General features: G+C 41.0%; 1 protein-coding gene across 8 annotated transcripts in view; it reads right to left on the reverse strand.

The window, feature by feature from the left end:
- Positions 1–18720, reverse strand: part of PLD1 (phospholipase D1) — a 212236-nt gene that overhangs the window by 124189 nt on the left and 69327 nt on the right. Inside the window, exon 2 of one of the 8 annotated variants that reach the window (XM_057545301.1) lies at positions 18577–18664. The exons of 6 other annotated variants lie outside the window; for them this stretch is intronic. In XM_057545301.1, the coding sequence (XP_057401284.1) occupies positions 18577–18595 (19 nt within the window). In that variant the 5' untranslated portion in view covers positions 18596–18664. Of the gene's footprint in view, positions 1–3577; positions 3722–18576; positions 18665–18720 lie in introns of those variants that run through there. One more of the 8 variants, XM_057545303.1, reaches the window with a different exon arrangement.

Raw genomic sequence — 18720 nt, forward strand, 5'->3', positions numbered from 1 at the left:
GTTGAGAATCTGCCTGCCAATGCAGGGGACACGGGTTCGAGCCCTGGTCTGGGAAGATCCCACATGCCGCGGAGCAACTGGGCCCGTGAGCCACAATTACTGAGCCTGCGCATCTGGAGCCTGTGCTCCGCAACAAGAGAGGCCGCGATAGTGAGAGGCCCGCGCACCGCGATGAAGAGTGGCCCCCGCTTGCCACAACTAGAGAAAGCCCTCGCACAGAAGCGAAGACCCAACACGTCCAAAAATAAATAAATAAATAAATAAAAAATTTTTAAAAAATGCATGTTGAATTTAAGATATACAGAGAACAGAGTAATTTACACATTGCAAGCTAATTGGAATAAATAGTACAGAGTCATTGGGTCAAGCTAAAAAAAAAAATCCTATTTCAGATCAGGAGAACAGAAGGATATAAATCTGTGAAAAGCTTAAGGAAGAGTGAGAAAAGAAACAGAAAGGAATCCTCTTATCATTTATCCTCAAGTGTTTACTATGTGCTAAGCACCATTTGAGCTCAGTTATGTTATTTAGTACCCACAATGATTCTACTTGGTATTTATGATTATTCTGAATTATCTGCATTCAAAACTTTGATTATTTAGTTAAATAACTTATCCAAGGTCACTCCAGTTGTGTCAGTGTTGAATTTATAAAGCAGATTTGTCTCGCTCTGAAATCTCATGGACTTGGTTATAGAGGTTCGTAATTATTGATTTTATTTCGTGGGCTTGGATGTCTATAAATTGATCATTTATATGAAGTTGAAGTTCCATAACAATAGATCCCTTTGAAGGGATCCTACTGGCCCCACTGTCATTACAATTATGGAAACAACATATCCTGACAGCATCCTAAACTTTGTCTTAGCCTTTTATTTTTATGGTTCATAATATTTTATAAGGTTACATGGAATTTCAGTTGACCCAAAGGCTTTGCAGATTTGTTTATGCTTTTGTGAAGACCTTACCATTTTTATTAATGGGAAATGAACCAAATTATTTGTCCATCACTGCCTTCACTTGAGTGCATGGTGGCTTTGTGTTGACTTTTCATCCAACAAGTGTATTGCTGTTTCATTCTTGAATATGAAGCTGTAAGGCCTGGTTTCATTCTTGAATATGAAGCTGTAAGGCCACCAACACTCTTATGTTGTCAAATCATAATTTATTAGTCCATGTTTTCTTTCATCTAAAATAATCTATAATGGTCGGTGAGCAGCTGTCACAGTTACAGCCTATCTTAACCAGCAATGGGATAAGGCCCTTCAGTGTTTACACTTGAGATAGTGTAATTGATTTTGCTACCTCCTTATAAAATTATACTGCAAGATCATTATCTCTTTTGGTACCAAGTAGAGATGGTGCCCATGGAGCGACAACAGCAGCTGTGTTTTATTTCTATTTGCATCTGTATCCGGGAAGTAAATACGCTTTTTTTTTTTCTGGGGTTAAACACTAGAATTAAAATTCTTTGCAGGGAATATTTAATTACCTCCAGTTATTTACTGGTGAAATCAGAGAAATTTAGAATTTTCTTCCGATCTTAATTTTCAACATGATTGGGAAGCAGAACATCAAAGGGAGCAGATATTTTCCTTCCCAGATACATGCATAAACATTGCCTTAGCCAAAATACAAGAATAATAATATCAACTATAACTATTAACATTAAAATAAACATTAACATTAGCTAATATTTGCTGAATATGTACTATCTGCCAGGCACTATACAAAGAGATTAATCGCATGATCTCATTGACTCCTCACAACAACCTTAGGAGCTGGGTCTTACTGTTACCTCCATTTTCAAGATGAGAGGTTTAGAGAGGGTGGGCAACTTGTCCAGGGCCACATGGCTAGAAGTGATAGAGTTGGACCTGACCCTGCTTGATCTGACTCCAAAGTCCAGCTCTTTAACCAGCCAGAGGTGGAACTGGGGGTGGCAGGAGGGATGGACACTTTTACTTCTTACTTCACATAGTCTTAGAATAAAACAATTCAAAAAGGAACAATAATAACAAAAAAAACCCCTCAACTTTCATTTTGTGAAGATGACTGTGATTTACTTCTTGCTTCCCTTTCTAACATAAGTTAGAAAGTTTCCCCCATATTTTTTTCAATATGTGATGTTTGTTTACCAAGGGAAATAAATGCAATGGATTTCTAAACCAAAAATCATAATGTATGAATATGAAATGAATTATAATTAGATCATTTAAAACCAAACTGAGTCATGGGAATTTCTTGTCTTCCCATTTTTCATTTTGATGAAATTAATTGGCAGATCCATACTACATAACCTCCCTCAAACATATTATACAGCAGTGATTTGTACAGAACTGATTTGATGCTCCCTGAAATGCAAAAATCATAAATGTGTTTTCAAGTACTAAACTCAATATCCAGTGACACAGTAAGCCTTGGATAATTATTTTTGTAGTTCAGCTGACTTTGAATAAAGTAAATGATATTATCATATTTTACATTCCAGTTTATATATTTTGAGAAAGTAACATATCAAAAAAAAAAAAACTGACTCAATGTTTACTTGGATCTTTGAATTTTTTAAAGAGAACATCGGTTCCACAAATATCGCTGGAGGGCTTATCATGAACCTTGAATAGATAATTAAATGTCATCGGTGTAGAGGACGGGTCAGATAACCTAAGTTCATTCTTTCCTTATTATCAGCGTAACCTGGGCAACTAACAGCCTCCAGGGTTTCTCCTCTGTAAAATGCAAACAGGACAGACTTGCTATTACTTATATGGTTCCAAGAGATAGATGTTTAATTCCCAAACACTACCACCCTTTTGAGCTTCATATCTAATTTGGTCTTGAAGCCCCCAGAGCCCAGCAATCTCCCACTTTCTCATCCTTCTTTCTTGGTTTCACACGAAAGCCCCCATTTGGCCTAGCACTGACTCTGCTTTTCTCCCTGGGGTGTCGAGACTGGAGACGACAGTGCTAAATAAACTGGACTCCCTGTGTCCACAGAACAGGAGTTGGAAATCATGCTCTCTTTCTTCCCCTAGCTAAAAATAAAGCCGAATCTACAATTACAAAAGCAATTTTTAGCATGAAAATCATTTCTCAGTTCTCATGATTTTCTCTAAATCCTTTGACCTCCTTGGATGGCCTCTGTTCTCTGCCATAAGCTTGCTTAGTCATTTCCCTTGACGTGTTCTAGGGTTAAATATTACCCTCTTTGCAACAGTATCAGCTTCTTCTAGCTCATCTCAGTCATATCTTCGAATTCAAACAGATATTTCATTTCCAGAGGCGAATACAAGTGTTAAGAGAAACTGATGTCTGTTTCAAATATGAATGGATAGGAAAATATTACGTCATTTGTTGAGTACCTACTCTGAGCCAAGCACTGCAGGCACATTACATGTGTCACTTCTAATCCTCAGGACAATCTCATTGAGAATCAAAGGCACGGAGGCAGAGCAGCTCACTGAGGCTACACAGCTGTGAGTGGTGGGGCTGGTCCCAGTGCACGGGCCGCCCCCGGAAGGCTCCCTGGCCTCTGCCGCTGGCTCAGCGGAGACCCCCCCCATCGCCGCCACTCTCACCTCTTCTCCTAATGCCACCAAACCGTCTTGGCTTCCTCCCGGCTGAGGGCAGGGCTTCAGCACAGTGTCCAGGGTGCGACCCAGCAGGAGCTCTCACGGCTCCAGCAACCCAGCCCCACCCACCTCTGGCCAGACTGACAGAAGGACTGGCTCACCCTGAGGCTTCTGAGGAAGTTCAGCACCAGGGGCTGGAACCTGGCTTCCGCGGGAGTTGTGTGCGTGTGTCGGGGGGGAGGGAGAAAGAGGGGGGCGAGAGGAGCGTGGGGAATCAAGCCACACGACCTGTGAGCATGGAAGACATACCCCTGTCCCCTCTCCTCGCCTGCCTGTGCTGAGCACACTGGTCCCACACAGCCAATCTGGAAGCTGTCCCGTGCGACCAAGCCACTGTCTGATTTTTGGCCGGCCAGGTAATGCACCACCGCCCATGCTTTCCTGCCTCTCTTCTCTTCTCCCCTCCCTCTTGCTGCTCTCAGTAAAGCCTACCTTAGCTCAGGTTCTATTATCCAGGAAATGTGGGCTCAGACAGTGTTAGAACCAGCATGAACCACTGAGCCATCTCCCCTCTTGCAGAAGTCCATTTTGTGCTGAAGTTAATAGTAATAATAAAAAGTAATAGTAATGGTAATAATAAAAAGTAAACTTGAATAGTGCTTACCATGTTCCAGGCAGTGATACAGGTGCTTTGCATGCATTAACTCAATCTGCCCTCACAAAGGCCCTTTGGAGAGGGTGCTATTTTTATCCCCTTTTTTATAGACAAGGAAACTGAGGACACAGACAGCTTAAGTGACTTGCTCAAGGTCACACAGCAATCTGATGGCAGTCAGCCTGGTTTGCTCCTATTTTTGCCGTACTAACCTGGACTTTAGTACTCAGTTTCCTCATTTAAAACTGAAATTAACAAGCAACTATCTGTGTTTAGGACTTTACAACAAATACATTATTGTAAGGAAATCTCCTCTTTCAGCACCACTAAATGTCAGAGAAAACAACACATTCTAAGCAACCCCAACCAGGAAATTAAAACCTAGCCCAAATGCAAAGGGTATTTTAGGTGACGATTCTCAACCAATATCTAAGTAAGATTTCTTCCTGCCTCTATAGATCACAATGCACATATCAACATTTGTACTGAAGAGAAAAGATAAGAGGGGCCCTCTTGACCCCAAAGTTTGTTAATAAGTTTATTAGATATGATGAGTGAGAGACTTTGTACAGCCACTAAATTGACTTAAATCCAATAAGGATCCCAAAGGAAAAATTCTTCTTTATGAAAAGAAAGATAGGGTAGGGGGAAGGGTAAGCTGAGACGAAGTGAGAGAGTGGCATGGACTTATGTATACCACCAAATGTAAAATAGATAGCTAGCGGGATAGCAGCCACATAGCACAGGGAGATCAGCTCAGTGCTTTGTGACCACCTAGACGGGTGGGATAGGGAGGGTGGGAGGGAGATGCAAGAGGGAGGGGATATGCGGATATATGTATATGTATAGCTGATTCACTTTGTTATAAAGCAGAAACTAACACACCATTCTAAAGCAATTGTACTCCAATAAAGATGTTAAAAAAAATAAAAATAAAAAAAAGAAAGATAACTAACATTGCTATACACTGCGGTCAGACTTCTAAAAATAATATCCTTCAGTGTTAAATGAGTACTCAATTATTTATGGCCAAGAATAGAATATGCACGCATTGTGATGGGTCTTTAGGAGAGGAAGCTAACTGCACTTAAATTTATAGAAACACCCTTTATTCTGGCTAACAAATTATGCTAAGTGATATAAACATTTTTCTTACTAAGGGAGATTTAGAACACCAATGATTCAGTAGGTGAGCAATATATGAACAAGATAAATATTTTTCCAGGATAACCTCTATTAAAATGACTTTAAGAAAAAATTTCTTTCACTGGCTCAGAATAGTAAATAAAGATTTTTTTACTGAGCACAATGTTGCTTTTGATAAGAACACATGTTGATCAAGAATCTATAGATAGGATTTCCCTGGTGGCGCAGTGGTTAAGAATCTGCCTGCCAAAGCAGGAGACAGGGTTCGAGCCCTGGTCCGGGAAGATCCCATGTGCCACGGAGCAACTAAGCCCGTGCGCCACAACTACTGAGCCTGTGTGTCACAACTACTTAAGCCTGCGCGCCTAGAGCCTGTGCTCCACAACAAGAGAAGCCACCACAGTGAGAAGCCCACGCACCGCAACGAAGAGTAGTCCCTGCTCCCCACAACTAGAGAAAGCCCGTGCACAGCAATGAAGACCCAACGCAGCCAAAAATAAATAAATAAATAAATTTATAAAGAAAAAGAATTTACAGATAGTAATTCAAGGGTTTTAATTTAATCATTTCTACTCTTGCTTCTTTTTTTCTTAAAACTGTTCTTCGCATCTTATGATGGCCACCCCATTTAACTAGAAGAAACTGTGTTCTCACATATAGACTTTATCATTAAAATTCTGTCCAGCTGTGTAAAATTCTATGATTCCTTTTTTTCACTGTCCTCCAAAGGAATTGGCAAACAACCTCCATTAGTGTGAGTTTAGGCAGCATGGAAAGTATTTTCACTGATAACCCATGAATTTCACCTATGAAAAGAATGTAGCTGGCAAACATACATGTGTAAACTCCAGACATTTCTCCAGTGCCAAAGAGCTCTCAAATTTTGCCTTGACTGCTGGTAAACACAGCAAAATCTGAATTTTTTACTCATCTATATAATTACCAAAAAAATTTGTTGAGACAGCAGAGTACCATGGAAGGTATGTGATTCGTGAGTCAAACAGCTTGAATTCTGATTCTCTTTATGCTGAAACAAGTTACTTATAGCTCTTTAAAGTCTCTGTTCTAATGTGTAAAGTGGAGGCAATACTATTAAAGTAAGGAATTGTAAGAATTTAAGTGATATAAAGTGAGTAGCTTAGAGCTTGGGCTATAGTAGATGTTGAAATCACGTCAGTTCCTTCTACACTGTTAGCTATTCTAAGAGTTACAAGTCCTCTGTCCAAAGTCCATGTATCAATATCAGAACTCAGTCCCCTCTTGAGTACAGCAATTAGCAGCCAGAGTAGTATTCTGGGGGTGGTCTATTTGTTTCCCACTATAGAAAACACTTCTGCAAATGTCTGAAAACAAAATGGATTAAGCTAATGCAGGTACCCATTTTCCACTACAAACATGGAACTGCTGAATAAATTGTAATCATTTTTTGAAAATACTTAGTCAAGGATAAAAACAGAGGCAGCAGCAACAAAAACAATAATGAGGGAATGCTTCCAGCTTCCAAGAGTAAAGAAATAAAGTCAGGTGGGTATACTAGAACTAAAGCTAAAGGGACCCAAAGGGCTTTTTTTTTTTTTTTAATTTTTACTGAAGTATGGTTGCTTTACAATGTTGTGTTAGTTTCTGCTGTACAGCAAAGTGAATCAGCTATACGTATACACATATCCCCTCTTTTTTGGATTTCCTTCCCATTTAGGTCACCACAGAGCACTGAGTAGCATACCCTGTGCTCTACAGTAGGTTCTCATTAGTTATCTATTTTATACATAGTATCAATATCAGCTTTGCCCAAAGGGTTTTGATCGTGGATAAAGGGTCTGGGATTACTTTTCTGTCCCCAGGTGACTGTTAGGAGACATGATCCCAGGACTATGGGAGGCAGGGGCCTAAAAGTGAGACGTCTACAGAAACACGGAGCCTCAAAGAGCTGCACAATCTTGTTTCAAAGAGACTCGAAGAAGTATACCCAGCAGCTCTGGAAAGAAACTGCATGAAACTGTGGAAGCCACAAAATAAGAAACTTTATATAAAAATTATCTGGGATCACAACTTCCAGCTTTCAGTAATAGAGGTGTAGCTCCTATAAGGTCAGCCATCCCACAGATCATGACTATAAATTCTGGACAAAATGTATAAAATAGTTGACTGAAGAACAATCAAAAGCAAGCAGAAACTGGAAAGGAATCAACATTTGGAAGAAAGTAATGGCACTGTTTTTGTCTCAGGGCACACCTAGTCCATGCCAAGTGGGGTGCCTAAAACTCAGAAAGAAAATCCATAATTGTACTGGCTTGAAGACCCAGGAAACAGTTTCAGTGGCAATTACAACAGCTTAAAAGTAAATTGGGAAATCCTGGAAAGGAGAGAGCCACACAAAGGGAGCACCAAGTTCTGCTTAGGCTGATCCTTGAACCATGTAGGAATGGGGTACACTCCAAAGCACTCAGATAGTACTAAAATGACTTCAGCAGAGATTTTTGCTACTGCCCACCACAGGAAATATAGAGTTTGAAGTATGAGTCCAACCAAGTTAAGTGCCTCCTAAAACAAACAAATAAATGAACTCTTGAATAGAACATAACGGAATCCAAAGTCTCTAGACTATATCCGTTACAATATCATCTAAACTTATTTGACACAGAAGAAACAGGAAAAATGTGATCCATTCTGAGGAGAAAAGTCCATCAATGGAGGCCCATCCTGAGATGTAGAAATTAACTGACAAAGATTTTAAGGCAAATATTATAACATGCTCAAGGATGTAAAGGAAAATATGTTTTTGATGAATGAGCAAGTAGAAAATCTCAGCAGAAAAAAAGGAAAATTCACTGGATGGGCTTAACATCAAAATGGCAATGACAGAAAGAGTCAGTGAACTTGAAGACAGATCCATAGAAATTATCCAAAGTGAAGAACAAATAAAGGGGTAGAAAGATTTCTGAAAGACGAACAGAGCCTCAGTGACCTATGTGATGATATCAAAAGATCTAACATTCACGTAATTTGAGTTCCAGAGAGAAAATGAGACAGGGAAAAAGAGGTTGAAATAATGGCTAAAAAAGTTATCAAATTTGGTGAAAGACAGACATAGAGATCAGATTTGTGGTTGCCAACGGGGAGAGTGGGGGGGATTTCCAGATTATTTTTTTTATTTTTTATTTTTTTAAAACACCCTCCTTTTAAATTTATTTATTTATTTTTTAAAATTTATGGCTGTGTTGGGTCCTCGTTTCTGTGCAAGGGCTTTCTCTAGTTGTGGCAAGCAGGGGCCACTCTTCATCGCGGCACGTGGGCCTCTCACTATCGCGGCCTCTCTTGTTGCAGAGCACAGGCTCCAGACGCGCAGGCTCAGTAATCGTGGCTCACGGGCCCAGTTGCTCCGCGGCATGTGGGATCTTCCCAGACCAGGGCTCGAACCCGTGTCCCCTGCATTGGCAGGCAGACTCTCAACCACTGTGCCACCAGGGAAGCCCCAAACTTGACCTCTTTTGAGACAACTAAATTAACCTTCCAAATAGGGCCTTGATGCTCCATGGCTCTTGTCTATAAAGTTGGGGTGTCCACTATTAACGGTAGTGATGCTCAGGTAAGGGAAAAACAGTCATCAAAACTGAAGTTCTGTTTGAGTTTTCCTTCCTGGAGGAGCTATTAAAATTGCTTCAATTAAACTTTTAAAACAAGAAAGGCTTAATAAATTCATTTGAAAATTTCCCCTCCTCAGCACCGGGTATCTAACTCTCCAAATTAGGTAGTACCTTTATTTATTCTAAGAATCTAAGCATTTAAAATATAGTGAAACTCATTTCACAAGTTCTTCAAAAATATATAAGTACAGATAATATAATAATAATTATTAAAATTATAACCAACATATAGCCTTTTCCTTCTTTTAACACATTCTCCTAGACTTGATCTCATTTGAGCTTCAGAATACCCTAGACAGGAGGCATTCTTTCCTTTTCTTTTTTTTTTTCTTTTGCAATTAAAAAAAATTATTTATTTATTTGGCTGCACCAAGTCTTAGTCGCAGCATGCGGGATCTAGTTCCCTGACCAGGGATAGAACTCGGGCCCCCTGCATTGGGTGTGCGGAGTCTTAACTGCTGGACCACCAGGGAAGTCCCCAGGAGGCATTACTTTCACCTCCACAGCAGAGGTGAGTGAACTGAGACTCAGAAGAACAGAGGCGCTGTGCCCGGTCATTCAGCGACAGTGTGCAGTGGGCCAGGGCTCAAACATGAGTCCCAGCGAAATGACAAGAGAACACGTATTTCAGACTGAAAACAGATATTGGGGACCCTTCCTATTAGGAAAACACCTGAGTCACTGGCCCAGCTACCACCTGGATTCTAGCTGAGACAGTGTTGCAGAGTCATATGACTACCTGAGTTTGAATCTCCATTCTATCACTTACCAGCTGTGTAAACCTACATGAGTAACGTACCCTCTCAGTGCTTCACTCTCCCAGTCTAGAAAATGGGGAGAGTAGTAATGCCTACCACACTGGATTGTTCTGAGGATTAAATCAGTCAACACATAAAATGCTAAAAATAACATCTGGCCCAAAGTCGTGCTATGTACATGTGAGTTGCTGTTATTATAAACTGGCCTTCTTACTTTTTAAAAGTAAAACAAGGTGAATAATGAAGTCAAGAAGTTCCTCAAAACTCTAAGAAATAATACTTGTGGGTCCACTGCCCAATTTAAATTCTACTGGTGGTAGCAGTTTTTGATAAGCCATTTGGAAAAAGTATTTCTTTTAGAAATACTTAAGAATCTTAAGAAATTAAGATATCTTAAGCAGAATAGGTAATATCTCCCTCTCTTTCAACAGACAACTTTCTTAGATTTGTTCCTTTTACACCTCTTGACTTAAGATCCATGTTTCTCCCTAGACCTAGTCTTATAATATTTATAATGCTCCTCGAAAAAGTATGTATACTATGAACTTAATATTCCCTATTACATAGTTTCACTCACAAAGCATTTATAGGAAATTCTTAGCAACCTTATATCATAGTATTACAGAAAATGATAACCAACCATCTGCATATTATTTCAAGATTTCACACTCATTAGTTCACCCTTTTAACATCATGACCAACAGTCATTCCTATATAGATATGTGGCTGGAAAGGGTACTTGTGAAGATGTTGTTCCTTGACTCAAAAGCCTACAAAGTTGGCCTCCTCGAGTCTCCTCACTCCCTGCCACCTACACAAACACACACCACAGCTCAAGCTCACTATGACAGCACTCAAGGCACTTTCTGATCTGACCTCAAAATGCCTTTACAGCCCAACCTCCTACTCCAGTTCCATTCATTCACTCCTGCCTAGTCTAACAGGTCCTAGGGATTGAGGCTTCATCTGATCAGAAGACCTTTGGACGCAACTGCCAATTTACAGGACATGCAGAAGGCAGAGGGACACATTGAACTGTACCATGAGGTTGCAATCAGCAAAATCCAGATTGTGGGCAACTCTCCAAGTCAAAAGCCCTGGGGTCTTCAACAAAAAAATTATACGGAAAAGGATACAAGAGAATCTGTAGATTAAAGTGGCTCAAAATACATATCAAATAGAAAAATAATAAAATAGGCACGATTGAACTTTACTGTCTAGGGATGACACTCAGGTGATAAAACTATGAAGAAACACAAAGATAGCGATTGCTCTGGGAATCAGGGGGCTGGCACTGAGACGGGGCATGTGGAAGCGGCTTCTGGCGTGGCTGGCACGGGTCTGTTTCTTGACCTGAGTAGTGGTCATATGGGTGTCTGATTTATAATTACACACCAACCTGTACATGTGGCCTTGGCCCTTCTCCCCCCCATGCATCTTCTGTCATTTAAATACCCACCTCCTCCACTTCTCTGCCTGAGGAGACTTCCCACATTGCCTTTTACTAAAACTCTCCTGGCTCTCCCCACCCATCCCCAGAAGACAGAGGTAGCCATCTGTCTTGACTCAGCTTCCCAGTACTTGGTTTCTAAGTGTTTGGTGGCACTTGCATCTCAGAGGTTTAGGGGCATGCCTCATTTCTTCTGTGACACTGGGGATAGGAAGCTGGATCATTCCTACAGATGTAAACTGTAAGCACTCTAAACTCTTTGCTGAGTAAAAAATGCGAGTCAATTAAAAGCTAGGTGAGAACTTTGAATCCATTGGGTTCACCCTGTCACAAGATCCCCATCTTCAGCCTCCAATCTATCCTCACTCACTCCTTTGGCTTTTACCTGCAACCAAGGTACAGATCCTGAGTGCCCACCTGGGTTAAGAACATGGGCCCTTAATCCTGGTTCTGCTCTTTATTAGTCTTTCTTTTTTTAAAAAATATTTACTCATTTGGCCACGCTGGGTCTCAGTTGTGGCACTCTGAGGCACGTGGGATCTTTAGTTGCAGCATGCAGGCCCTTAGTTGCAGCAAGCGGGATCCAGTTCCCTGACCAGGGATTGAACCCCAGCCTCCTGCATTGGGAGCGTGGACTCTTAACCACTGGACCACCAGGGAAGTCCCCCTTATTAGTCTTGTAACTACATTGCTTTACTTACATTGCTTGAGTCTCTCTGAGCCTCAGTTTTCTCATCTGTAAAACGGGGCTAATCTTACTTAATAGGATGGTAGAATAGTGCATGTAAAGTAATTAACCCAGTATCTGACACAAAGTAAGATACTACTTAATACAGTCAATATTATAAATATTACTGTTACTATTAGTATCATTAATAAGAAAGGCATGTCAATCACCAAACACTGACACTCTAGCCAAGTGAAGTAAAAATGTAAAACCTAGTAACAGACATGTTTACGCAATGCCAAACAAACTGTGGGAGTAGAAAACTCCGTGTATTTGTCATTCCTTTGGTCTCCATCATACAAACCCAGCATTTTTTTGCTAAAGTGAAGTTATCTGTTCGCATTTCTTTCACTCTTACTGAGCTGTGAGCTCCTTGGGAACCCAGACTGACAATGTGTTACACTTGTGTCCAGCCTCTCCAATCACAGCCCCATGGCTAGTTTCACTTTGTGATCACAGCCCTCTTTCTTCCCTGGGCCTGGATAAAGCCTCCTAATTCTTCTGACCTCTCTATTTCAGGAGCTTTAAGCTCCTTGCCATCTCTGAAAGAAGTCAAGTCTGATCTGTCTCATATCTTTAGCATTTGTTGAGAAGAAATGAATTAAATGAACACAGTGAACTGCACCATCAGTGGGCACTATTTTACTCTAGGTGTGCATAAATGAGTGTGTGTGTGTGTGTGTGTGTGTGTGTGTCTGAGAAAAAACAGAAGCTAATGCAATCCAATTCAATAAACCTGTATGCCGCATGTATTTGATAACAGACACTGGGTAAGAAATGAGGATACAATCTTTAGACTGATGAAACCGATGGATACAAAACCTGGTCAGTGACACCTAGTACACGTGAGGATCTAGGTAATCATTTGGTTTCACCTCCTCTGATGCACTTAGAAGAAGAGGCCCGGGATCCCACACAGGAAGCAGAGATGAGACTAGAACTCAGGCCTCCTTCATGCCCTGCATGCTCACACAAGTCTGTTTCCAGGGCAGATTCGTTCCTTATAATGCAGCTCTGAACCACGTCGAAGTGTGTAAGGAGTACGACCTGACAGGCAGGATAAACCACTATCGTCTCAGCTGCAGGCAGACTCCGCTCAGTAGGTGTGGACCAGCTGCCAGCCTCACAGGGAATGAACTAGTTTGGTCCTCACTCAAGAAACTGCCACTCCCATGAATGTCACTAAGGGACAGAGCTATTCTACTGACACCTGACTCTGTGACACCCCTGATGGTCAGAAGCACATGGATTGCATCAATGCTAACAAGAAATGGCAGAGTGAAAGACAGGCTGCCAAATTTCGGTGAACTGGAGACAGGCAGCGTGTGCCAGCCAGACTGGCAAGCCATCCTGCTTTCCAGGCGTGCTGCTTTGTGGGTTTCTCAAGTGGCTCGGGATGATGTAATTCACTCAATGGGTATTTATGGAGCAACTGCAATGTGCTGAGCACCATAATAGGTGCTGGGGAAACAAAATGACCTCACGTATTTTACTTCACTGTGAAAAGAACACTCTCATTACGCCCCACCTCACCCTGTGTGTTTACCTCCTTCCCCACCAAAACCCCAGAAGAGCGCCCCTCCTCCCATCTCTCCTGTCTCCCACCTGGGCTTCTTTCCAACCCTTCTCTCATCCCTCCATTAATCAACTCCCTTATCAACCTCTCCTGCTTCCGTGGTTTTTTCCTATTGCCACTTAAAATATTCTCAAGCATCTCAGTTACATGTATGTTCCACTCAACTTCTCACTTCTCTCTCGCTGTGACTTGAGTCAAGCTTTTGAAGGATTTATATTTCTCTGCTCAGCTAGACTGAACCAAACATGCTCCATGCTCTCCGACCTCTCAGCCTTCCAACAGGCTGCTCCCTCTGGAGTTTGCCTTCCTCCAATTTCCTTCTTTGCCTGATTAACTCTTGTCATTCATTCTTTGTCCCAGGTGCCACCTCCTCCAGGAAGCCTCCTTGACCTTGCCGTCTGGTTCAGATGCCTCTCCTGACTGCTTCTACAGCATCTAGGTGAGTCCGCTGAGACATTCTTTTCCACTTGGCCTCTGTCTCCTCTAGAAGACTCTCAATTCCCTGAAGGGAGAGGCCATCTCAAGATCCACAGTTCCTAGTGTCTACTGGGCTCTCAGTAACCGTCTGTGGACCAAATGAGCAATGAATGAATATAAGACTTGGAATAGCTCACGGTATGGGCAAAACAGAGAATAACATGTGCATAAAGCTTTCCAGATTACAAAGTATTTTCCACATATATATCTTATTTGATCTTCCTAATCTTGCAGGGCAAATGGTATTATTTTTAACCCTCTTTTCAGCTGAAGAAGCAATGATCCAAAATGAGTAAGAGGTCTGATGAGGGTCATACTGTGTAAGTGGTAGATCTAAGATTCAAATTATGACCCTTGAACTTCACATTCCCTGCTTTCTCCATTCCCTATGAGCTACCGTCTTCATATTCAGATCTACACAAGACTACATAAATGTTCCTCATTGAAACCTGATATCTGGAAACTAGTCTGCTTGCCTTGTGCTTAACCAAACTACTGACTAGAAGGAACAGAAATGAATTCTGACCAATTTTAACAAAAGAAGTAAATCTAGAAAAGGAAGTAATATAGACAGAACAACACAGACACCACTTTTATCTTCCTTTGGTGGGATGAATCAACATAAATGATTTAGGCATCATATCCTCCTGCCAAACCAGCAGAACATCTCAGATTTAGGGTTCGTGCTGAAATGGCTAGAGACCTGTCCTGTGATTCACTCATTATTAAAGCCAGGAAATCACCATCCTATCTGGTGGGACAGCAGTGAAGGCAATTTTTATCCAAGAACACCTTTGATACCCAGCAACTACTGCATCTCCCACAGGCTGTTAGCACCCCCTCAGCCCCTCCCAGGCCTCACACCCATTCATCCAGCTGAGGGCACATGATCCATCACCCTAACTCCTCTCTCACTGAAAACCTCTACTCACTTACCCCATTGTCCTCTTGTAGTCACCTGGCAAGGCCCAGTCCAGGTCAATCCATCTATCTGCCTTCTTGGTCCCTACCCCAAGTTTTCTAAACATGGGTACGGAAAAAGCATCCAAATGCATGGACTAGTGTTTATGGACCCCAACCTCAGCTGGGCTACCCTGCTATCTCTCACTCCCTTTTCAAGGCCAACTTCTTAAGAAAGTTGTCTACTTGCTTCTTATATTTCTTCACTCTTCCCTCATTCTTCAGCCCACCACAACTGGCTTCCACCGCTACATTCTACTAGCCTTCACCAAAGTTCTTAACCGCCTGCATTTTGTGCAACCCAAAGGGCCCCTCCCCATTCTTATGTCACTTAACCTTTCATTGCTTGACTTCCTTCTTCTTAAGAGTCTCTTCTCTTGGCTTTCATGTTCCCACACTCTTCTAGATTTCCTCCTCTCTCTCTCACCACTGAGATGGAATCTTCTTTCAGGCTGTTCTTCTTCTGCTCAGCATTTACATGCTAGTAGTTTTCAGGATCCTAGGATCTTCCTTTCTGACTCTACTCACCTCTCAGGGTAATCTCATTCATTCTAATGGTTATAATACATGCTGCTGTTTCCTTTCCTTGGTGTTTCTATGGCTCCCAGCTGATACCACCATTGAGTACATTCCTTTCCACTTGCCCTCTGTCTCCCCTGGAAGACTGGGAGCTCCCTGAAGGCAGGGGCCATCTCTGGATTCCCAGTCACTAGTATCTATTGGGCTCTCAGTAACTCTTTCCAGCCTTATTCCTTTTACTAAGCTTCAGATCTATATGCCCAGCTACCTATGAAATTCCCTTTTAGGTGAACTTAATATTCTCAAAATAGAATTCATCATCTTCCAAATCCCAAGACATCTCCTTGTCCTGTGTTTCCTTCCTGCATGAATTGGGAACATCATCTACCCAGCTGCATAAACTGAATCCTGGAACTCATCCTCAGCAATTCTCTTTCCCTAACTCTCTATATCCAACCAATTAATAAGTCCTGTCAAATTCTAAATATCTCTTCAGCCTAGCCACTATATTTTATCTCCATAACCATGGCAGGTTTGAGGAAATGAAAAAAGGTGCAGTGTAGCTGGGCATAGGGTTAAGGGCAGGTGATGTTAAGGCATTTAGACTTCATCTCAAAGTCCCCATCCACCACCTCTCACTCCCCACTCTCGATGCTGGAGGCCTGCAGCTAAAAAGTATTCAATGACAATAATTTGGGGCTGCCCAAAATGGGATTTTGTAGGATAAGTGACATCACTTTCGATGCTTATTTTTTTTATTACCCAGATAACCAAAGGTGGTTTCCCAAATAAAAAAGATACTGGGCTAAATGGAATACTGGCTCTGCTCTCTTTATAAAGTTACTACAGACAACAATGATTTCCAGATGAGTCTCAGGTACATAAAGTAACGCCTTTGTGGAACCATCAGAGTTCAGTTCTGCCACATTTGAGAAACAACGTAATATTTAAGGTAAACAAGCTAAACTGGATGTGCGTGGAGGGTGAGGGTTAGGGGAAGGAAGGACAGGAGGGATGAGAAACAGGCCATGCCTAATGACGCATGGGCATAGTTGACAGATGATCAATTCATCATTAAAACAGCACTAATATAAAGTTAATAAAAAGCCACAAAGTAATCAGGAAGTACCTTAAGTTAGTAGTTTCTAAAAGTTCCTTGTTACTGTACATATATATCTGCCCCAAACTGTCAGTACTAACCAAATTCATTAAAAGTATGGTAATATGGAGGGAGGTTGACACACACAGTAGAAAGAGAAAAGAAAAATATACTGGTAAGAATCTACAAAAACAACTCTGTGAATATTAAAAACTTTTAAAATGTACACTTTAAATGGGTGAAAATTATGGTTTGTAAATTTTATCCCAATGAAGCTACTTTTTAAAAAAATCTGCCAAGACATAGGAATAGTAAGCAGAATTGTAACAAATCAATCAACATATATCAATACTCAAAAAAATATATCAATACTCAAAGGAAGAGCAGGTAGTTTTTCTTGATCCTATAAAGGAATAACAAGCAGCAAAAGTCATTTTTACATTTATTTTTGTTACATATAACAAAAATAGACAAACTACTACTTACAACCAAAAAGACCAGGGGAAGAAAAGACATTGTCAAAACACTTAGAGAAAGCAATCTGTCAATTCCCACCTTGAATATTGCTTTAATTCCACTGCTTTCACTACCAGAAGACTCTGCTCAGTGAGATTATTATGTTTTCACAAACACAACAGTCTCATTGGGAAGTTTCTGCCAAACTAGTATCTTTCTAAGAAATTACAAAAGTATGTATCACAAAGAGAACTATTATAAGCTCAGAAAAAGCATGCAAGTCTCAACAACTAGAGAAACAATTAGATAAAGAAAAGACAAATTCTGGATCAGTGATGATTTCCTTTTCAAGACAGGGTTCGAAAGAAAGGTACAAAAGATAGATGAAAAGTGGCAATACTCAGCACCTCATAAGCACACATGCGTTTGTGCTGGGTGCTTGTTGGGAAAGAAGCAGGGTGTAATTTTTTTAGTCTCTTAGAAAAACAAGTTAGTTCGTGCAAAGACAGAATCCTTTTGAAATCACTTCAAAAGGTAGATACCAAAGTGGAAGGCAGGTGTATGCTCAGAATATGATCCACCAGAATAGAAATTAACTATGCCCAGTCTGATCTCCGTTTCACCTAACCAAGCAAAACAATCCGGCTGATACAAAACAAAACAAAAACCTATCCTTCAGTTTTTGTCCTCAGAGATAACTCGCTCAAACCCAAGGAACCAAACAGAACTCACTTCTGGTTTTAAGTTAAAACATGTTGAATCCACGCTGACTCGGCACATTCAGGGTTTCACTTACTTAAAGTTGTCTGAAACCAGGTTAGCTTTAATATGGTTAGCCAACATAAGAAACAGCCAATGAATTAGGCACAGAATTAGGCAGGAAGAGTACTGGCCTCAAAGCCAGTTTTAGATCTAATCTCAACTTCAGGGACTTCCAAAAAACCCAATTCAATCTCTGTTGAAATTAAAGAATTGTCTTTGAATTTTTACACACCTACATGCCAGGCATATAGAAGATGTTCAAGAAATGCTTTCTGAATTATCACTACGAATAGCTAACATTTAGCAAGCACTTATTAAGTAAGTACTTCATATGCATTATATCATTTAATCATCACAATAACCCTACGAAGTAGATTTTCATATTATCTGCATGTCACAAATTCAGACACTGCGGTTTAGAGAGGTTAGTAATGTGCCCATGTGACTCAACTGCTGAGTGGCAGAGGGAGGACTGCAGGGCCCAGGGTTCTTAATCAATGCGCACTTAACGCACTACTGCCCCTCTGAACTCAACCGGGCACCGGCCAAAGTAATCGTAGTCATCAATGAACATATGAGGCTCCTCCAATTTAATGTTTGTTTCATTGCTTGCTTTTCCCCACCACCTGTCTTCCTGGGAGTATTGACTGTAAAAACCTTGGGATCCTTGTTATTCAAAACGTGGTCCATTGAGCATAGACATCACCCTGAAACTTGCTGGGAATACAGAATCTTAGCCGTATCGCAGAAACAGAATCTGTGTTTTAACAAGATACCTGGGTGATTCAGAGACATCTCAGTTTGAAAGGCACTGGTTTAGACTAGCTCCAACATGACACACGTTATGACAGGAGGAAGGAAGCTCTGAGAAGGAAAATACAACAGAAATGTTATAGTCAGTGAGAACAAAACCAGCTTGC

The sequence above is a fragment of the Balaenoptera acutorostrata genome, chromosome 4, assembly GCF_949987535.1.
Source record: "Balaenoptera acutorostrata chromosome 4, mBalAcu1.1, whole genome shotgun sequence".
NCBI classification, from domain to species: Eukaryota; Metazoa; Chordata; class Mammalia; order Artiodactyla; family Balaenopteridae; genus Balaenoptera; species Balaenoptera acutorostrata.